Source organism: Elephas maximus, chromosome 23 (assembly GCF_024166365.1).
Source record: "Elephas maximus indicus isolate mEleMax1 chromosome 23, mEleMax1 primary haplotype, whole genome shotgun sequence".
Classification (NCBI taxonomy): domain Eukaryota; kingdom Metazoa; phylum Chordata; class Mammalia; order Proboscidea; family Elephantidae; genus Elephas; species Elephas maximus.
In genome coordinates this window covers 65,406,168-65,428,920 of record NC_064841.1, presented here as the reverse complement: position 1 = coordinate 65,428,920, position 22,753 = coordinate 65,406,168, and the positions used below count along the sequence as shown (strand labels likewise).

Here is a 22,753-nt window from a genome sequence, read left to right as displayed (position 1 = left end):
CTGTGTGTCAGAATTGACTCGATGGCAATTTTTTTTTTAAATACCTATTAATGAACAATAATTTGGTTCAGAACGTTTAAATTATACTCTGTGGTGCACAGTCGTGCATATTTATATCAGCTATGATTCCCCAGCTTGTGATTCTCTTTGTCAGACTCATTTATGTCATAAATGAATATACTCTAAAATTGGCAGGTTAGAAATACCCCTGTTACATACGTGCTTAAAGAACGGTCATACCCTTTCAGGCACATTAGCATTTTTGAAGTACAGCTGTAATTGTAGGTTAAGATTGATAGCCAGGATATAGTTATATTTTCACAGGCAGTTTTGAGGCAGTGTTCAAAGGTATTGTGAGTTGAATGTGTTTAAACCATTAAACATGATTTTACTTTAAGGGAAAAATGGTACAAATGAATGGGTGAATCTAGAAGTTACCTCCAGTAGCTGCCCCATCTCCACACAGCACCCTTATACATGGGTATGATACAGTGAGAAGAACCACAGGCTTTGGAGCCTGGGCTCAAACGCAGCGTCACAACCTTGGGTGAGACACTTAAGAGGTCAAAGCAGCTGATCAACTCAGAAGGGATGCTCACAGCCCCTCCCTGGCAGGGCTGTTGTGAGGAGGAGAGATGAGGCGGATACGATGCCAGACGCTACTCCTGGCATATGGGTGATGTTAGCACGCACCAGCTCCCAGTATTACTGTTACTATTATTAGTCACTCTTCCTGTAGCTGATTTCATGAATGCCCTTAACCTCATCTGCTCTGAGATGCCTTTGCATCCTCAGGCTCCACAAGGGGCTTTTTGTTCCTGGATGCATACTTTTGATAATAGTCCTAATGAGCCTGTGTAGTCTCACTGCCCGGCTCTGTGTTCTGCTACTTTCTTTGCAGTTTATTCTGAGCCCAAGAACAGCTGAGAAATGCCACCATTTGGCCTCTCATGTGCATGTGGGTTAAGATTACCTGAGAGTTTCTGGTAGGCTTGCAGCTCCCTGGCCTGTTTGCTTCTAGCCTGCTTTACAGCCCTCTTCTCTCAGTCAGTTAAAAGTGCACTTCTCATTCTCCCTGTATATTGCTCCATGCCCTCTTGGTTTCTTCTGCTTTTAGTTTGATTGTTGTTGTTATGTGCCATTGAGTTTGTTCCAACTCATAGCAACGCTATAGGACGGTGTGGAACTGCCCCATAGGGTTTCCGAGGAGGGACTGGTGGATTTGAACCACCAGCCTTTTGGTTGGCAGCCAAGCTCTTAACCAGTTTGCCACCAGGGCTCCTTTAGTTTTGTTAGAAGAGTATAACAAGGTTACAGTTTCAGAGGAGCTCCTCCTCCATTTGCTCACTCTCTGGGTGATTGCACCCAGTCATGGCTCACTCTCGCCATCTACGTGTCCCTGCCTGCCGTGGGAGCAGCCCAGCCTGCTCTTCTCCTGAGCTCGGGTCTCTCTACAGGACTTCTCAAAGGACTTCAAAAGCAGCGCGATTCCCAGTTCCCTCCCAGATCACCAGTTACATCCCTTAAAAGCCGTTGCCATCTGTTTCGTTCTGAAACGTGTTGCTCGTTGCTGTCGAGTTGGCTCTGACTCAGGGCAACCCCGCGTACAACAGAACAAAATGTTGCCGGGTCCTGCACCACCCTCACCGTCGTTGGTATGCTTGAGTGCATTGTTGCAGTCACTGTGTATTTTGAGTACCTTCCATCCTGGGAGGCTCATCTTCCAGCACTGTATCAAACAGTATTCTGTTGTGATCCATTGGGCTTTCATGGGCTAGTTGTCGGCAGTAGATCGCCAGACCTTTCTCCGTAGTCTCAGTCTGGAAACTCCGTTGAAACCTGTCCACCATGAGTAACCCTGCTGCTCTTTGAAATATCGGTGGCATAGCTTCCAGCGTCGCCGCAACATGCAAGCCACCACAGCACAATAGACTGACAGGCGGATGGTGGTTTGAAAGTTAGAAACCTCAAATTTATTCTAGACACGCTCCTCCACCATCATATCCAGTACATCGCCGATTTCTGTGATTTTATTTTTTCCTTCCTACATCTCCCTCACATTCTTCCACTTCTCTCACCACCACCACTGCATCAGCCTGCGGATATCCCTGGACCGCAGTCTAGCCTCTCACTGGACTCCGGGTATTTGCTTCTGCCCCACTCCTGTTTTCTACAGTGCAGCCAGGATGATTTATTTATTTATTTATTTATAGTAATTTTTATTGTGCTTTAAGTGAAAGTTTACAAATAAAGTCAGTCTGTCACATATAAGCTTATATACACCTTACTCCATACTCCCACTTACTCTCCCCCTAATGAGTCAGCCTGCTCCCTCCTTCCAGTCTCTCCTTTCGTGACGGCTTTGCCAGTTTCTAAACGTCTCTACCCTCCTATCTCCCGTCCAGACAGGGGATGCCAACACAGTCTCAAGTGTCCACCTGAGGATGATTTATTTTTAATAAATGTAAATCGAATGGTGCTTCTCTGCCAGCTTCCTACTCCTGCCTTACAGACCCTGCAGGGGACTTCATCACGTTGAGGGCAAAGATGAAACCTCCTGCCATTGCTCAAGATTCTCTGCAGGCCTGCTCCCACAGGGCTTTCCAGCCCTCTTCTCCTCTGCCCTCTGCTCTCCAGGGACCAGGCTTCTTGTAGTGGCTCAGACACATCAGGCGTCCTCCCAGCCCAGGATCCCTGCACGTGTTGCTTCTTCTGCCTGGGACGCTCTTACTCCACCTGCAGCCCCTTTCCCTAGGAACCCCCACTTCTGATCGTAGCCCCAGGTCTCTTCTTAAGGGCAGCCTTCCCTGAGTGTCTCAAACCAGCACCTGTGATTCCCCTTCCTTCCGAGCCCTTGGTGCCGGGGATCTACAGTACTTTGCTCATGATTGTAAATCTAGCTGATAGCACAGTGCTTGGTGCCCGGTTGGCACTGAGCCATTTCCTGAAGGAATGAGGGAAGGATGTTATTAGCTCTGAAGTAAAATGCTTATAATACTACAGGGGAAAGGTGTCCAACAAGAAAGGGCTGTGTTTGTTTAAAATGGCTGGGCAGGCTAATGGTTTACGGGTGATTGAACTTTTGTTATCAACTACTACATATTATTACTACTTAACAGGGTAGTAGTAATAGTATGTAGCAGAAGGGAATTTGAGGGTTTAGTACTAAAAATAAGGAACCCTGGTGGCACCATGCTTAAGTGCTCAGCTGCTAACTGAAAGGTCAGCGGTTAGAACTAGCCAGAGGCTCTGTGGGAGAAAAAACCTACCAGTCTGCTCCCATAAAGATCGGAGACCTTGGTGGCATAGCAGTTAAGAGCTACGGCTGGTATAAAGATTACAGCCTAGGAAACCCTATGGGGCAGTTCTGTGTCCGGTGGGGTTGCTATGAGCTGGAATCTACTTGACGGCATACAACTACAACAGAGTAGTAAAAACCCAGGTTTTTAATTTTCCAGTTTTGTCTGGTAAGCTCCTTAATTACTTCTCCTTCTGTCATACTTTAGTCTTACTATCTGCTCATCACCTCCCTTTCTTTCTGATCTTTTCTGACAGGGTGGCTGATTAAAGTACAAAAAAGCCCCAGGCCTACCCTCTGTAGAATTTTAGCTGAGGCTCTGGGTGGGTGATTTTTTTAAATACCTTTACCTTTAGTCTTCAGTTAGAAGGTGTGCTAGGTACCCAGACTCTGAACAAAAAAATTTACCTGCTGATGGCCAAATTGTTATCTGCATTTTCAGGTTCACTACAATGTTGGCAAAAACCTGGCTGATAATGGCAACCAAACGGCTGCCATCCGCTATTACAGGGAAGCTGTAAGGTACTGCACGCATATTGTCTCACATAAGAAATGTCTTAACCTCCTAAGATTAAACACCTGTCCCCTTTAAGGCCCTGCCTTTAAGACAGCTTTGCCAATCCCTGAGAGTTTAGTGAAAACTGCTAAGCATTAACAGCTGCCTTGGTTTCTCTCTCTGCTTCCAGATTAAATCCCAAGTATGTTCATGCCATGAATAATCTTGGAAACATCTTAAAAGAGAGGAATGAGCTACAGGAAGCCGAGGAGCTGCTGTCTTTGGCTGTACAAATACAGTAAGCACTGATTTTATAATTACACTGGTGACAAAGAGACTGGTTCCTGCGTTCCCTGGTCTAAGCCTTCCTGCTTCTTGTTTTTGTTTTTGTTTTAAATGCTCTGCTAGACCAGACTTCGCTGCTGCGTGGATGAACTTAGGCATAGTGCAGAACAGCCTGAAGCAGTTCGAAGCAGCCGAACAAAGTTACTGGACAGCCATTAAACACAGACGAAAATACCCCGATTGTTACTACAACCTCGGGCGTTTGGTGAGCTGATGGTGCTCTTGTGCCTGTGGAAGGAAACATGGGTTTTTGTTTTTGTTTTTTCCTGCCTTATTTAAAATAAAAATGGCAGTAATAACGTATCTAGCACTCTGCATTTTATTATGTATTGTCACATATGTTTGTCTCATTTGAAGATTGCTTTTTGGTTTCTTTATATGTAATTTTCTTAAGCTCTTATTGGAGAGCAATCCAACTCAAATTAGTCATGCTTAAGAGATCACTAAAGTAGTGAGTAGCGTCTGAGGTCTTAAAAGCCAGTGAGCGGCCACCTAAAATACCCCGCTGGTCTCACCCCGTCTGGAACAAGGGAGAATGAAGAAACCAAAGATGCAAGGGAAGGATTAGCCCAAATGACTGGTGGACCACAAGTACTACAGCCTCCACCAGACTGAGTCCAGCACAACTAGACGGTGCCCGGCATCCATGACCGACTGCCGTGATAGGGATCACAATAGAGAATCCCGGAGAGAGCTGGAGAAAAATGTAGAACAAAATTCTAACTCACAAAAAAGGACCAGACTTACTGATCAGACAGAGATTAGAGAAGCCCCTGAGAGTTTGGGCCCCCCAGATACCCGTTTAGCTCAGTAATGAAGTCACTTCTGAGGTTCACTCTTCAGCCAAAGGTTAGACAGGCCAGTGAAACAAAATGAGACTAAATGGGCGCAGCCACCCAGGGGCAAGGACTAGAAGTCAGGAGGGGACAGGAAAGGTGGTAATAGGGAACCCAAGGTTGAGAAGTGGAGAGTGTCGACATGTCATGGGGTTGGTAACCAATGTCACAAAACAGTATGTGTACCGTTTACTAGTGTACTATTTTGTTCTGTAAACCTTCATCTAAAGTAGAATTAAAAAAAAAAAAATCACAAAAGTAATAGGTTAAACAAAGGAGTAAATTAAAAAAATTTTTAAGTCCCTTGAGCCCTGTAAGACAATACTCCAAGGAGTAACTTGATGCTAGACATCAGTTTCTCTGATTTTAAAACATGGATTGGCTACAATGAAGATTAAGAAAACAAACCCATCGTGTGATTTCTGAGCTTCCCGTAATCTCCTTCCTCACAGGAACTGCTCCTTTGATTTTCTTGACAAAGAAAATGAGACCTACATACAAATACCAACATTCTTTAATTGAGAATGCTTATCCTTGCCCTTCAACCAACACTTTGATTTGGTTTTAAGAAACCAGATAGATAATGTTGTTGTCATTAGCTGCCATCAAGTTGGCTTCTGATTCATGGAGACCCCACGTACAATGCAATGAAATGGTGCCCAATCTTGTGCCATCCTCATGACCACTTGCAGATCCGACAGTTGTCATCTATAGGGTTTTCACTGGCTGATTTCTGGAAGTCAATCTCCAGGCCTTTCCTGCTAGTCCATCTTAGTGTGGAAGCTCTGCTGAGATCAGCCCCACATCATCACAACAACACACAAGCCTGTACTTACAGACGGGTGGTGGCTGCACGTGAGGTTCATTGGTCAGGAGTCAAACCGGGGTCTCCCGCATAGAAGGAGAGAGTTCTACCATTGGCCCACTGCTGCTCCCTTCAATAGATATGATCCTAGTATATTTAGTTGTATAACATAAAATGACTAAGGGGGAATCTTTTTGCTCATTTTAGCCAAACTGAAACATATGTATGGTGACATGATTTTTTTAAACAGACTTATATATAGTTGAGAGAGGAGCCCTGGTAACACAGTGGTTAAGCACTCGGCTGCTAACCGAAAGGTCAGTGGTTCAAGCCTACCAGTTACCATCCAGGAGAAAGATGTGGCAGTCTTCTTCCGTAAAGGTTTACAGCCTTGGAAACCCTGTGGGAGCAGTTCTACTCAGTCCTACAGGGTCGCCGTAAGTCGGCATCGACTGGACAGCAGTGAGTTCATATACTGTTGAGTTTTTAAGGTTTTATCCAGCTGCGCATCATAAGTAGGGTTGCATCTCGTTTGTTCTAAAGAAATGCCCGTTTATGCCCATTTCGAAGGCCTGAAACGTCTTGCTGTCATTGAGTTCTTGTGTTCACCAAAACCAGTGGTTCCCAAAATGGCTTGTGCATCCAAATCATCCCATCCCAAATTTCGGGACTCAAAAGCCCCATAGGGAATCAGTATTTAAAACAAAACAAAATTCGCTCCGTGATTCCAACACCTTGTCTGCTTTTGGGAAGCAGACCCAATCTGAACATTGATCTCACGGACCCATCAGGTCAGAGTCGAGGGGGACTGTGTGGGAAGAGCAACCTAGAAAACAGGAACTGCCTTAAAGTTACTGAAAACCAGACTTCCGTTTCTAGCAGGATGTGAGCATCTCTGGTCTTGATGTCTTTTCTCAACTGAGTAGCCATGATTCTGTGAGTCGGAGAGGCGGAATTTTATCAATGACGGAAACAAGGTGACAGGGACGTGTGACTAGCTGCTGCTATAGTTTTACTTCTCCCACTTTGCAAATTTGCGGGAAATGCATGTGTGATTAAATCCTAAAGTGAAGTGGTTTGAACGCTTTTATTACTTAAAATATTCAAAACGTTCTCCCTATGATGTGTCATAGGGAGATACCATCTTTATATGCTTACCCTGGTGTGGAAAAGCGGAATTATTTCCCCCTGGGCACAGAGGGGTGGTGGCAGTAATGTGACCCGATCCATGGAGCAGCAAGATGCTTGAGTAAGGAGGATTGGATGGCGAGATACGCCTGTTGCCCCACATAGCTGTCTTCAGAGCCACTTGACCTTTAATGATTTCTGTTTCCTTTTATGTTTTAAAATTCTGTGCTTTATGACCCAGTTATATACTTTGATATTGAGACAGCTACCTCTATGGAACCTGAAGATTTGAGGAGAGTGAAAACTATTCTGGTGAGAAGTTGTTCTCACTGGGGAGGGCAGTAAAACCTCAGCATAATGCTAGAAGTGGAGACCAAAAAATTCAGTCACATGAAATGCAGGGTTGATCCTTACGAAGTTAATGAGCTGAGAGTGGGCTGGAGGATGGGAGCAAATTGGGTATTACTGCTTCTGTTTGCCATGTCTATTAAACGAGTAGAAAGGAGCCTTGGTGGCTCAGTAGTTAAGTGTTTGGCTGTTAACCGAAAGGTTGGCAGTTCAAATCCACCCAGAGGCTCCGAGGGAGAAAGACTTAGCAACCTACTTCCATAAAAGTTACAGCCTAGGAAACTGTATGGGGCACTTGTACCCTGGCACATGGGGTCACTGTGAATCAGAATCAGCTGGACGGACCTAACAACATTAAACTAGTACTTGAGGGACATACTATCCTTGATATCCTTATGAATTCTTTTTTTCTTTCTTTCCACCCCTCCTACCCCCACAGGAAGCTCTTCCTTTACACTATTGCTTATAAAGTGACTGTACCTGCCTACAGCCTCCTAAATTACACTTTAAAGCTCTACTACTTAGCAGTCTTGCTTTCTCTATTCCCTCTATCCCCCCAGTCATTTCCTGTCACTGCAGTTCCTTGGGATTTAGAGACTAGAAAATTTATGCCAAATGAACCTTCTACAAGAGTTACACCCAAAGAAAGGAGAGTAGGATATAAACTTCAGGATTTTATCGCGTGCTCCATTCCCTGGAATTTCTTGCCACTTTCACTCAGAAGATCATCCGTAGCATGAACGTACTGAGACTCGTACCGCTCTTTGTTTATGTTGTTTGCTAGTTCCGCTTCTTGAAATGATCTTCCTATGTTCTTTCCCACCAACTGTTCTTTCTGGTTTAAAGATTTTGCTCTCCATTGTTATTTAATTATCCAGCTTAAAAGCCTTAAGAGCTTAATCTTTAACAACTCAACCGGTACATTTATATATTGGTGACTAAGAGAAACTTAATAACTTAAAAGTTCCTTTTTTAAAAAAATCCTCTTTTGTCACTCTTCAGTAGTTGGAGACAAATTCGTTTTGATTTCTGTACCCAGTTAAGAAGGGAATGAAATGTGGTTCTCTTACAGAATAGGAAATTGTGAAAAGCCTGGATTATTTTTGGGACATATTACTGATACTAGAAGATTTCAGTAATAGTGACTGGTCATATAACTAGAGACAGTTCATCATTCAAGGACTGAGTGTCTCTATCAGTCGGGATCCAGTCAGGAAAACAGAAACCATGCTAGGTATTTTAAGTAGAGAAGATGTAATACAGGGAATTGGTTGGATAGTTGCTGGAAGACTAGAAGAGCAAAAATGGAAAAAAAAAAAAAAAATGGAAAGGTGATATTAACTCAGGCTCCAAGATAAAGGAAATAGCCACTCCGCCACAGGGCTGGGAGAACAAACAGAAGGAAGTGGTACTTCCAGAATTTAAGAGCTTGGAGAAGGGCCCACCATCTATCTCAGTAGCTACTACCACCTCAAGAGCTGAGATCATGGAGGAGGGGCACCCCTTCTAGAGCTGGAATCCTGGAAAAGGACCACTGCCTCCAGTACTGGGAGGAGGGGCATAGCTACTTCAGAGGCACAGCCAGGAGGAGGCAGAGAGTGAGGGGGAAAGGGCTGCTTCTCCCTTCCCACCATCTGATCTCCACCTGTAAGACCAATTGGTAGAAACTTAACAAAAAGCCGTGTGGCTAAGGAGCCTGGGACATGGTGGGCATAGGACTGAGAAACAATAAATAAATAGCGCACACATTATCCGTCTACTTTCTGGATGGATGGTTCTCATTAAATCACCCTTTGCCTCTGGTTCCCTTAAAGTGTTTGTTCACTTTGTAGAGATGCTGTAAAAAGGGTAGAGGTTGAGACAAAATGAAAGTAAACGCTATCTGATTCTGTCGTTTTTCTTCGGTGAGTGATAAAAATATCTAAAGACACTGATTTGCAAAATAAGCTACCTTGGCTTTGCTGGGTGTGTTAGAAAGAATGTCATCACGGATTTCGGCCAATGACTCATGCATGCCATTTGCTGGAGAAAATTGACTAAGAAATTAATAGAACACTAAATACAGACAGTGAAATGTTGGTATAATTAAGCACACCAAATCATTTTAATTCTTTGAACTTCTTACCTAATTTCTTCATTTGTTGTTGTTGTCATTAAGTGCTGTCTAGTTGGCTCCGACTCATAGCGACCGTATCTACAACAGATGGAAACACTGCCCGGTCCTGTGCCATCCTCACAATCCTTGCTATATTTGAGCCTGTTGTTGCAGCCACTGTGTCAATCCGTCTCCTCAAGGGCTTTCCTCTTTTTTGCTGACCCTCTACTTTACCAAGCGTGATGTGCTTCTCCAGGGACTGAACCCTCCTGATAACATGTCCAAAGTATATGACATGAAGTCTCACTAGCCTAACCTCTAAGTAGCATTCTGGTTGTACTCTTCCAAGACAGATTCGTTCATTCTTTTGGCAGTCCCTGGTATATTCAGAATTCTTCCCCAACACCGTAATGAAGGCACCAGTTCTTTCTTGTTCTTCCTTATTCATTGTCCAGCTTTCACATGCATGTAAGGCAATTGAAAATATGGCTTGGGTCAGGTGCACCTTAGTCTTTAAAGTGACATCTTTGCTTTTTAACACTTTAAAGAGGTCTTTTGCAGCAAATTTGCCCAGTGCAATGCATCATTTGATTTCTCAAAGGCTTCTTTCGTGGGTGTCGATTGTGGATCCAAGTTTATCATTTAAGGGATAAAATATTGCAGCTTGAATTTCTGAGTGTCCTGGAAAATTCCGAGAACATCTTTAGTAAATGGATGTTTGTAAATATTTCCATAATTCATAAAACCTTTCTTTTTCTTGCATAATATGCCACCTCTTTGCTATGTGGGTCATAGGGCAAGTCAAAATGTTTCTGTCTAATGAAAAGACAGACTTGACAGTAAATACTGAAGTAGCTTTAAACGCTGAAAAATTTAGCATTTGTACTTTTTCCAGAGTTGAAGGTATCAAGTACATTCAGATGAAATGGGAATATAAACTGCTTCTTGCTAAAAAATCCATCGTTTGTTCCGTCTGCGTACTTTTTATTAGCTATGCAAATTGAGAGCTAGCTATTTTGTGCTGCTATTGATGTAAAACAAAATTCCCTCTCAAAAAAAAAAAAAAAACCTCCATAAATGGGGTAAACAGGCCCCATTTACCAAGGGGTTTTACATTACTGCATAAGACTTTTCCAAGGTGTTTACAAAGTGTTTCCGATAGAAAATATTTGTATTTTTACTTTAAGTTTAGGCGTAGGCAGAAAGAGACTACTTGACCATTCTTTCCAAGTTGGATTTGACACAAAGAACTATTAATCACATAAAATATTTTGTTTACTATTCTAGATAACACTTTATCAGGACTCTATGAAATCTTTCTGGAAAAAAGACTTATGATTGGGTGTCTGTCTTCAGCAGTCTGAAATATGATTTGGCACTAAATAATAGTCATTGTTAAGAGGTTGCCAGTTCCAGAGCTAAGTTGCTTGGTTCTAATTGCTGCTCTACCATTTCTAAATATGTGCCATTAGGCAAGTTATTTAACCTGTCTATGACTCAGTTGCTCCATCTGTAAAATGGGAGTGGTAAAAGTATCTAGCTCAATGGGATTGTTGTTTTGAGAATTGTTGTCATTGCTGTTAGGTGCCATCGAGTCAGCTCCAACTCATAGCGACCCTGTGGACAATAGAATGCAACACTGCCCAGTCCCGCACCATCCTCACAATCATTGCTATTGTGAGTCCATTGTTGAGTATTAAATGAGTTAATACACTGAAATTAAAATCATGAAACAGCTTAAATGTCCATCAACAGATGAATGAATAACCAAAATATAGTACATACATACAGTGGAATACTTCTCAGCCATAAAGAAAAATGAAGTCCTGAGATATGCCCCAACATGGATGAACCTTGAAAACATTATGCAGAGTGAAATAAGTCAGTCACACAAATACCGCATGACCCCACTTTGATGAAATATCTAGACTCGGCAGCTGTATAGAAGCCAAAGTTTATTAGTGATTACCAAGGTTGGGAGGAAGGTGGAAAGGGAAAGTCATGGCTTAGGAGGCACTGAGCTTCTGTTAATGGTGGTGGAATAATCTGGAAAGAGGTAGTGGTGATGTTTGCTCCACATGGTGAATGTAATCAGTGTCACTGAATTGTACATGTAAAAAATGTTGAATTGGCAAATATTTTCATCGATCTAGCTATATGAAGAGCCCTGGTGGCACCATGGTTAAGAGCTACAGCTGCTAGCCAAAAGGTTGGCAGTTCAAATCCACCAGCTGCTCCTTGGAAACCCTAGGGGAGAGTCTTTTCTTTTTACCACAATAAAATAATTAAAAAAAAAAAAAAAGAAATTAGAAGCTCAGTAAATACAAGTTTTTTGTGTGAATTTTGTTTTTGGTCATAATGTCTTGGGGGGCGGGGAGGTAGAAAACCTGGAGTACTGATTCTGTGTGGGGATGTCTGTGCTTTCCTTCCAGTATGCCGACCTCAACCGCCACATGGATGCCTTGAACGCGTGGAGAAACGCCACCGTGCTGAAACCAGGGCACAGTCTGGCTTGGAACAACATGATTATACTCCTTGATAATACAGGTATAGAAAGGTGAATTAAATACATCCGAGGACGTCGTTCCGTAGCACACTGTCACTGAAAAATTAGGAAGGGTAGATCACTGTGCTTCCCTACCCCCCATCCCCTGTTTGTGTTAAAGTTTTAAAAAAGAAAAAAATAAGGTTAAATATTTTGTATTACAAAAATGTATTTTCTTCTAGAACATGGAGTTTCCTTTCACATGTTGGAATGTGTTTGGAAAGATGACACTTCACTTAGAATTGGTGTTAAGTTTTGGGGAAGATGTACAATAATGCCTCATTCTTCTGAAGCCTGTTATCTGGCAATCCCCATCATCTGGAATGCTGGAAGGTACCCAGAACTAAGCACAGATGGCTTCTGGGCTTATGAAATGGATCTTGCAAGATGCTCGATAAAGTTCATGGACTGTGCTCAAAGGAAACACCCTGCAGTCGATACTTAGAGCCACGCATTCTGATTTTAGGTGCTTTGCTAATGGACTTGGTTTTCTAGTATCTTAGCCTATAAACCAACCAAACCGGTTGCCATCCAGTCAATTTTGGCTGAGACGACCCCATGTGTTGCACAGTAGAACTGTGCTGTATAGGGTTTTCAAGGCTGTGACCTTTCAGAAGCAGTTTGTCAGGCCTTTCTTCCAAGGCTCCTCTGGGTGAGTTCGAACCACCAACCTTTCAGTTACTAGTTGAGCACTTAACCATTTGCGCCACCCAGAAACATTTCTTAGCCCAGTTAGGAGTTACTCCTCTCCCCTCGTCCTAAAAGTCCAGACATCCTTTAAGAAATGATATTTTTAATTTGTCAGAACTTAAAGCTGGTAATTTAAGCCATTGGAGGGAGCCCTGGTGGTGCAGTGGTTAAGAACTCGGCTGCCGACCAAAAGGTCGGCAGTTCAATCCACCAGCCACTCCTTGGAAACCCTGTGGGGCAATTCTGCTTTGTCCTGTAGGGTCGCTGTGAGTCGAAAGCAACAGGCTTGGTTTGGTTAAGCCTTTGGAGCAGTGTGGGGAATGGATATACACTTATTTCTAATAAAAATATAGAATTTGTACTTCAATACAAGAAATATTCAGTTATTAAAGTGTTACTGTGATCCTCTCTATTTGCAGACTTGTTTTCTCCAGTTTGGGTATAAGTGATATCTTGGGGAAAATAAAAACTGTTTTATATCCTTTTACAGAATTTAATCAAAAGCCGTTTGTATATCAGAATTGTGCTGAACTGCAGTGCTTTTGCCACTGATACGATCATGTATGTGTGTGCATGTGAGAGGGAGTGTGTGTGTGTGTGTATTACACATTGCACATTGGTTTCCTTAGGTGGTTTATCATAATCATATGGGTCGGAATCGACTCAATGGCAATGGGTTTGCTTTAATCGTAGAGAGAAACTAAAATGTTAACACATTTTTTTATTTTTCTACCTTTTCCTCACAGGTAATTTAGCCCAAGCTGAGGCAGTTGGAAGAGAGGCGCTGGAATTAATACCTAACGATCACTCTCTTATGTTCTCGTTGGCAAACGTGCTGGGGAAATCCCAGAAATACAAGGTGTGTAAGCTGTAGTCCGTTATTTCGTACAACTAATGCCAGCATCTGACAGAAGCCATAAATGTTAGTTCTGCCCAGTTAAATTCAGAATTAGACCAGAACGGTAGTAGCAGTATACCAAGAATGGCTGGGTCAGTTTGCTTCCTGGACAAGTTCCCCAGAAGACAGGTTTGCAGGTTCAAATTCAGTGTCCTTTCTCATCCAAATTTCCCAACGTCACTCAAACATGGGGAGGGGCAGAGAAGCTCAAGGGAAGGGCAGTGAAAAGAAGAGAGCTGCTGAGCAGTCGGCCTCATTTTTCGTACGCGGCTAGTGGAGGAGGATGACTTCAAGGGCGGTGCTCACCGTGGTAGACAGCCAGCCCTCGGCCTGGCACGGGTGCTTGACTCTGTTCGTTGTGGCTGGGCTGGAGCTCTGGGTTTGTCAGTGGTGTTTTCTACAGAAAGAAAATAAGTCAGCCTATGCATGGTTGGCTCTTATGCTTTGAAGTTTTTCATCTAGAGTAAGTTATAGGTAATATGTGAAGTCTTAGAGGTTTCTGACCAAGGAAAACAGTGAGATACTCTAGCTGTTCTTCAGTTGGGCTCCTAGGATTTGTCAGGGGTAGATCATGAATCAGAAGGTGCATAACTCCCTATGTATTAAAGCACATACACAGTGTCTGTTGAGTCACGGAGGCCCCACGTGTGTCAGAGGAGAACTGTGCTCCATAGGGTCCTCAGGGGCTGATTTTTCGGAAGTAGATCACCAGGCCTGTCTCCTGAGGCTTCTCTGGGTGGTTTCGAACTGCCAACTTGTCGGTTAGTGGCTAAGTGCCTAACCATTGGCACTCTCTATGGACACCTCCTGTATGTCGAAGGGGACTTAGTGTTTCTGATATCAGTGATTCTCAAACTTTAATTTTATATATGAGAGTCACCAAGGGAGCTTGTTAAAACATAGACAACCTCCCCACTAAAAATACAGATTCCCTGCACCCAACTAGAGACAGTGTCTCAGCGGGTTGAGTAAGGCAAAGAATGTGCACTTTTAATATCCTAGGTATTTTTAACATCCTGGATATCAAGACACCGGTATTACAGAAAACATGCTTTTAAACGCAGTGCCTTAGCTGTTTCCTGAAAGAAATATGTTATGTAAGAATCAGGGATGGTTATCTTCTTTTGATCCTGAGGCTACTGACAAAACATTAGGCCTAAAGCTAGTGCTTAATTAGTATTTGTCCAGTGCTTTTTGCTTCTCTTGTTTTATTCAGGAGATGTCTATCAGTATAATTTTCTGTGACAAAAATAAGATATTTGATGCATTTCTCTCATTTTTGAGTGCCAGGGGGTAGAATAGCTTCGCTAGACATTTTACCATTTCTGGATTTTGCTCCAGAGATGGCTTGTTGAGAGGCTGAGTTTTGTTTTCTGTGGCTCTCCTCCTGGAAGACAGAGAAGGAGGTGAGATATCTGAGTTTCCTTCCGAGGACCTGTCCAGCCGTCTGTGTCGGCCTAGGCTCGGACGGAGTGTCAGTTCTCCTCCAGCGACGCGACTACAGTGCGCCTTCTTCAAAGTGCAGCTTATATAGTCACTGTGCTGATTTTTCTATCAATCCACTGTCTGTAAACTGGAATTCCTATTAAAGTGGCAGAACCCGGGATTCATTTGGGTTCTAGTTCGCATTCTTTTTTTCCAGATAAAGTAGAAAGCACTCCATAAAACAGAATGGAGAGATCAGTTCCCCACTTCTCTACACATTGTACATCCTAATTGCCTAGGCCAGGGCACCACCTCAGATAAGGAAGCAGAAATGGAAACTGAAATTAGCAAACTTACTACGTCCTCTAGAAGAGCCACCGAGAAGAGGGAACTTGATGTGACTCCTCGTGTCACTGAGCACTAATTTAATATATTTTTTCAATTGAGGATTTGGAATTTTTAACAACTTTTTTTCTTTTTTAATAATGCTCAAATGATATCTATAGCTATTGATCAGTTACTTTGCTAGTGCAGTTTGTTTCAGAATAAGGTGAAATGAGTGCTTGGTGGGATGGTCTGCAGAGGAGTCTGTTTTAATGGGGGGCACTATGATGGTGTATCGTAGGGGCAGGATGAACGGACCCTCCAGCTCGGTAATCATCCAGCCAGTGACAGGTGTCTGCTGTCTGTACAACTCACTTTTTACCTAGTCACTTACAGTTTCATACTAATGTTAGCGTTTTTTGTTGTTTGTTTAACTTTAGCTATTGATAAGTTAATGGTAAATAGCTAATGGTTGGTAAACTGTAGCATTCTTGAGGGCAGGGCTCAGTCAGTCTGAAGCCCTATTTTTCTATCTCCATTGCTGTCCCAATGCTGATGGATATTCATTAAGTGCCAAGTTAACCCCAAAACTAAACCTGTTGCCATCAAGTCAATTCTGACTCATAACAACCCTATAGGACAGAGTAGAACTGCCCCATAGGGTTTCCAAGGAGCAGCTTGGTGGATTTGAAATGCCAACCTTTTGGTCTGCAGCTGAGCTCTTAACCACTGCACCCCGGGGCTCCAATAGTGCCAAATTAGTAGCTGTGAAATGATTGAATGCATCTCACGTTCAGCTCTGAAAACAGACTTCTAGAATCTGTTTTGAGACTTTGTGGTGCAGAGTGAGTGTTCTTGTTAGGTGGTGGTTGTGTGCTGTGGAGTTGATTCCAACTCATAGTGACCCTACAGGACAGTGTAGAACTGCCCCATAGGGTTTCCTAGGCTGAAATCTTTATGGGAGCAGATTGACACACCTTTCTACTGAGGAAGGTTCGAACCACCAACTTTTTGGTTAGCAGCCAAGCATTTAGCCACTGCATCACCAGGGCTCCTCGTTCTCATTATACTGTGTAATTATGGGACATCTTCCTCCCCTCCCCCTGCCCCCAGCAGCCCTTTTTTCATAGCAGCAGTCACTTAACCACCTCAGGCCTCAATTTATTCATCCCTAAAACCGAGATGACCTTCCCCCACCTCCCTGCCTGGGTGATATGAGAAAATGCACAAGAACGTAATTTACAATGATAATATGGTAAATAGATATAAAATAATAATTTTAGTTTAGTGATCATTAAATGAAACCCTAAGGATCATTAAATCGTATTAGAATTTATAATACTTTGCCATTTAATTTTCCACTGGGGTTAATGTGGTGGAGCAAAAAACACAAAAGGAATGTTTTCAGTGCTTAAAATGTCACCCTCGTGCTGATTTCTCTCTCCATATTTCCACTGGCCCTATGGTTTAAGAACAGTTGATATTTAGAGAGCAGTTTCTCAGTCTCCAGAGCCCTGGTGGTGCAGTGGTTAAGAGCTCGGCTGCTAACTAAAACAGGTCAATGAGGCTGTATCAGTGTAGGGTGTGTCTCGAACCCTATCACTTTTGAGGTCTAAAAAGAGCAGATTACCTTTGGTGTTCTTCGTTCTCCTTTGCTCCATGTGTGTTGAGACCAATTACAACAAGCCCAAGAGACAGAAACGGCCACACAAATCAGAGACTACATCAGCCTGAGACCAAAGAACTAGATGGTGCCTGGCTACAACCGATGACTGCCATGACAGGGCATACAACAGAGAATCCCCGAAGGAGCAGAACAGTGGGATGCAGACCTCAAATTCTCATAAAAAGACCAGACTTAATGGTCTGACTGAGACTAGAAGGACCCCAGAGGTCATGGTCCCCAGACCTTCTGTTAGCCCAAGACAGGAACCATTCCCAAAGCTAACTCTTCAGACTGGGATTGGACTGGACTATGGGATAGAAAATGATACTACTGAAGAGTGAGCTTCTTGGATCAAGTAGACACATGAGACTATGTTGGCATCTCCTGTCTGGAGGGGAGATGTGAAGGCCCACGGGGACAGAAGCTGGCTAAATGGACACGGAAATATAGGTTAGAGAGGAGTGTGTTGTCTCATTAGGGGGAGAGCAACTAGGAGTATATAAAAAAAAAAAAAAAGGAGTATATAGGAAGGTGTATATAAGTTTTTGTATGAGAGACTGACTTGATTTGTAAACTTTCACTTAAAGCACAATAAAAATTAAAAAAAAAAAACAGATTAGGCACAGAGACAAGCCAGCACAAACTGGGGAAGACAAGCACCTGTGAGGATTGCTAAGGCTCTGAGGAACGCTGGGGTTACCGAAGCTGCGACAAAGATCTTCCACCAGGGCCGACAGAGAGAGCTCCTTCCCCTACAGCCAGTGCCCTGAATTCAGACCTCTAGTCTCCTGTACTGTGAGAAAATAAATGTCTTCTTTACAGCCACCCGCTTGTGATATTTATGATACAGCAGTTCTAGGAAACTAAGACTCTGATTAAAAGGTATCTGAGTATGACTGTAGAGGAAGTGGGTCACTGCCCGTGTGTCTCTGAGAACAGGTGAAAACAGCAACAATAAAAAAAAAAAAAAACCATGAAACCCATTACTGTCGAGTTGATTCCGACGCATAGTAACCCTATAGGACAGAGTAGAACTGTCCAGTACGGTTTCCAAGGAGCGCCTGGTGGATTCAAACTGCCGACCTTTTGGTTAACAGCCATAGCACTTAACCACTACGCCACCAGGGTTTCCAGAACAGTTTAGGCATCTTTATTTCTCCGTGTTTTGGTGGAGAGGGGCGATCCAGCTAGCAAGAGCTCAGTGAAGATCGGGTAAGAGAACACTTTGCCCAGCTTCTTAGTGGCCTGATGGGAAGTGAGTACTATTTGGTGGGAATGCCAGTCCATACGAGAATCAGTTCACATCCAGCAGGGGAAGTTGGCTGTGGTTATATACAGTGCTGTGACAGCGTAGGTGACAGGTGGCCATTTCTCCCTCATTCTTTCTGCTCATTCTTTCCCGGTGAATGGGCTGCTCCTGGTTTGCTGAGGGTGTCGTGGGTTCTTGGGGAGGTTAAATAGGCCCCCAGCTCCTCTCTTGAAAGTCCCGGAAATGAATTCACTGATGCTCAGTGAAAATGATGCTTTCACGGATGTCCCCAACAACCCAGCCCTCTCCTGTCCTTTTGACCTTCCCTCATCCTTCACTGTGCCCTAACTACACGACTTGCTTTGTTGTTGTTGGCTGCTGTCAAGTCGGCCCTCAACTCGTAATGACCCCTTGTAGAACAGATCAAAACCCTGCCAGGTCCTGTGTCGTCCCCATGATTGGCTGCAGATTGGACCACTGTGGTCCACAGAGTTACCAGTGGCTGGTTTTCAGAAGTAGATTGCCAGGCCTTTCTTCCTAGATCTGAAAGTTCTGCAAAACCTGTTCAGCATCATAGCAACACACAAGCCTGCACTGACAGGTGGTGGCTGCACACAAGGAGTTGCACCCAGGTTGCCCCCACGGAAGGCGGGCCTTCCCCCACTGACCACCAGTGCTGACCTCAAGAGTTACTTGCTTCAAGTTTCAGAATTTCAGCCATTTCAGGGAAGCAGATGGTAGAGCTCTTAGCATATTCACCCTCTCTGGTGTCGCTGTTGCTTTCTGTTGGCCGTTGTCTGCTTATTACTGCCCTTTGTCACCTTTGTCCTGTCACCTGCCTCCCTCCTGGCCCTTTGGGGCCTCTTCTCAACAGTGCAGGGTCCTGCTGGGCCTCTTGCGTGTTTCTGGGAGAAGAATAAAACTAAACTAGTTGCCATCCAGTCAGTTCTGACTCATGGTGACCCCCCGTGTGTCATAGTAGAACTGTGCTCCATAAGGCTTTCAAGGCTGTGACCTTTTATAAGCAGGTCACCAGGCCTCTCTTCAGAGATGCCACTGGGTGGGTTCCAACTGCCAACCTTTCAGCTAGTAGTTGAGTGTGTAGCCCTTTGTGCCACCAAGGGACTCTGAGGGAAGAATAAAGTACAAATGAGAACGTTGAAAGTTTGAAAACCGTAGGCCACAAAGCTGAACCATGTTGTATCATATGCAATATTTTTTATGTATTCTGCTTTTTAGGAGTCTGAAGCTTTATTCCTCAAGGCAATTAAAGCTAATCCAAACACTGCAAGTTACCATGGTAATTTGGGTAAGGAAACTTTTCATTTTTAATCATACTGAAGTTCTATGTAATTTTAAGGAAACTCATGCATTCCTGTAAAGTCAATGTTTGGAGAGTGGTTTTTTGTTTTCCAAAATCTAGCCCGTATTGTATTCTATAATCTCCTTTGAAAATACATTTAAAAATATATATATCACAATAAAAAGGTAGCTAAATATAGTCATATTTACAAATATTGTTGCATAACTAGAACAATCCCAAAATTCCTCACTCAATTGCCCACCTTCTTTTGATTAAAACTAGGAGTTTCACTTACTGTGTGAAGGGTCCTAGACTGTTAAGCTGAAAAGTACTTTGTGAGTTTGAGGTCTTGCTTACCTCTCTCCCCTCCTTCTTCCAGAGTGGACCTTCTCTGCTCTCTTATCTTCTCGTGGGCTTTAGCTAAAGATGCAGTTAGAATTACTCCCTCGAATTCCTTTCTTCCATTTGCACATCTTAATATTTAAGATTTTTAGAGCAGAGCATGTTGATTTTAGAATCCTCAGTCATGTGAATATTTTTCACCAAATGGGATCCTTGTGGACACTGTAACCTCTCATCACAAGCCATGCAGCATCAACGGTTGATGTTTCGCCCTTGTAGAAGGTTAGTCTTACTGATAAAAGCATTGTAGCAATCAGAGGCTTATACTCCTAAAAATTAGATTTATTTTCACCATCATTTTATGACCAGGTCTTGAGGTTAGAGCCCTCATTTCCAGCTGGCAACAAACAAGTGATTACTTTGCCAAAAGGTATAGAACCAAAAAAAAAAAAAAAAAACCAAACCTGTTGCCGTTGAGTTGACTGCGACTCATAGGGTTTCCGAGGAGTGGCTGGTAGATTTGAACTGCCGGCCTTTTGGTTAGCAGCCAAACTTTTAACTGCTGCGCCACTGGGGCTCCAAAACGTATAGTGAAATCTTTATTTAAGATAAGTATGCTGGACTTTCACGTAGCCAGGGCTTTAAGTGGTGTCTGCAGGCCAGCCATACCTGGTTGGACTTCCAGAAAATTGCATGGCTGCGTGGAGAAATGGAATGGACAGTTCTTTTGACTTTATGTAATAGCTTTACCGCAGGCAGATGTATCGTATCTAGTGATCTGAAGAACCCCAGGAGTAACTGGCGTTGGTTAGAAAGGCCAGTCACCAGGGAGTGTGATTACAATAAATAAAGTCTGTGGTACAAACAATATTTTCTTAAACAATGATTTTTGAAAACTGTTTGCAAAGGTTCTGTCATATTTCTTTGTATAAGTGATCAAGAATGCTGCAAGTTATTCAGAAGCATTTCCAATAAAATTTATCCCTTGCTGTTTCAGCTGTGCTTTATCATCGTTGGGGACATCTAGACTTGGCCAAAAAACACTATGAAATCTCTCTGCAACTTGACCCCAGTGCACCAGGAACTAAGGAGAATTACAGTCTTCTAAGAAGAAAGCTAGAGCAATTGCAAAAAAAAGACGTCTGATCCTTTTTCCTTCTTTTTTTAAAAATTCGTGCGTGTGCATGCATGAGCCATATCATCGATAATATTACCTGGTTACACTTAACCATTTAAAAGGTGTAGACATGTTGTTGCTTACCTTATTGTCTTTTTTTCTATGAAAAAAAAACACACGCAAAAAGATTATAGCACCAGCAATATACTCTTGAATGCTTGATGTGGTTTTTGCATTGAAATTGTGTTTTTTCAGACAACTCAGGCGTAAATTCTAAAACTCCAAGAATGAAGCCTTTTTTAGTTAAAAAGAAAAAGAACTTTATCTTGAGCGGCTTTTAGTAAAATTCAACCTGCGTTTGGGATGTGAGCATTGTTGAGTATAGACAGCACTATTAACCTTCTGTTGTAACCCAGAAATGACAAACGGACTTTGACAATTTATAGGAATGTCAAATGTGTCTGTATATGAGAATTTTTATTTAATGACCAGAAAGCATAAATTAAGATTTTGTTCTAATTCCTTTTTTAAAACAACATACTATGAGCTTCGTTTGTAAGGAAATATTTGTATTTTGAGGTTTTGCACAGAGCAAATAATTGAATGAAGGGGGAAAATTTCAACATCTAGAATATCTGTGTACTTTTTTCCTCTTTTAGAAGAAGTTGACTCCTGCGATATTTTTTGGCTTCTCCAACTTGTGCAGTCTCGGTATATGGGAAATTATATAGTGTTCTACATAAACTGTCGCTGTCAATGGCAAATTCAAGTCCTGCCTTAGGCAAAAGCAGGCTGCCTGACGTTTTAGTGTTTGTTGTATCCAGCATTAAAAGGGCTACACTTCCATGCGAGTTGCTTTGTAATGCTTTCAACTGTAAACCAGTTTTCCATTTTCCTTAAAGGGACTGCAGAAATTATTATATATCCACAAAATGCAAGAAGTAAAATTCCTCTCAAAAGGTGCCACATTTGGGGAATTTGTGGTATTTTTAAGAATTGGATTATTTTCTTAGGACCATGATAGTCATGTTTTTTTGTTTTGTCCTTCCATAGATGCTGTTCACCTAATGGTTTATGCAATCTCTGTAATTTCTTATGCAGTAAAATTATTACACAAAACTGGTGTGAAAATGTCAGATTGCCTTCTTAATAGATGATTTTCAAGTCAGCGAACTTTGTGTCCTACTTTCCCTTAAAATGAAATCGAAGTGACCAGTTCACCTTTTCTAATATGTGCCTTCTATTTGGTTTTAGGGATCATGAGTAGAATTGCGCTATAGAGTTATCCAAGTTCAGAGAAAGGGGTGAATAGACCCAATTCAGGTGAATTTGTGAATTCTACACTTACCTTTTTTAGGGGCTGTCTTAGTTATCTAGAGCTTAGGATTTACAACATGTATTTGGGGTGTGGGACACAATTCAATCCATAACATTCCATCCTTTGGCCCCCGCAGAATTCAGGTCCTTCCCATATGCAAAACACATTCACCCCGTCATATTGTCCTCAGTCTTAAACCAACTCCAAGTCCAAAATCGCATCTTCTGAATCATCTGAATCAAATGTGGGTGAGACCTTAGGCATATTCCGCCCTGGGGCAAAATTCCTCTTCACGTCTGAGCCTGTGAAATCTAGATTACAAGTTATCTGTTTCCAAAGTGCAGTGGTAGAACAGGCACAAGGTAGACATCTCCTTTACAAATGGGAGAAATTGGAAGAAAAGAAAGGATAATGGGCACCAAGCAAGTCCAAAACCCAACAGAACAATTTATATTAGCTTGCAAGGCTTGAAAATAATTCTCTGTTCTTTGGGACCATCTGAGCAATGGCCCTGTCCTCCAGACT

At 42.7% G+C, this 22,753-nt stretch overlaps 1 protein-coding gene across 1 annotated transcript in view; it reads left to right on the top strand.

The window, feature by feature from the left end:
• The window catches only part of TMTC4 (transmembrane O-mannosyltransferase targeting cadherins 4), a 78,114-nt gene extending 56,097 nt beyond the window's left edge, over positions 1 to 22,017 (top strand). The window contains exons 12-18 of the mRNA XM_049867233.1: positions 3,741 to 3,820; positions 3,985 to 4,092; positions 4,203 to 4,344; positions 11,784 to 11,898; positions 13,333 to 13,445; positions 19,388 to 19,457; positions 20,791 to 22,017. Coding sequence (XP_049723190.1) covers positions 3,741 to 3,820; positions 3,985 to 4,092; positions 4,203 to 4,344; positions 11,784 to 11,898; positions 13,333 to 13,445; positions 19,388 to 19,457; positions 20,791 to 20,939 — 777 coding nt within the window. The 3' untranslated portion in view covers positions 20,940 to 22,017. The remainder of the gene's footprint in view (positions 1 to 3,740; positions 3,821 to 3,984; positions 4,093 to 4,202; positions 4,345 to 11,783; positions 11,899 to 13,332; positions 13,446 to 19,387; positions 19,458 to 20,790) is intronic.
• The last annotated feature ends 736 nt before the right edge of the window (positions 22,018 to 22,753 follow it).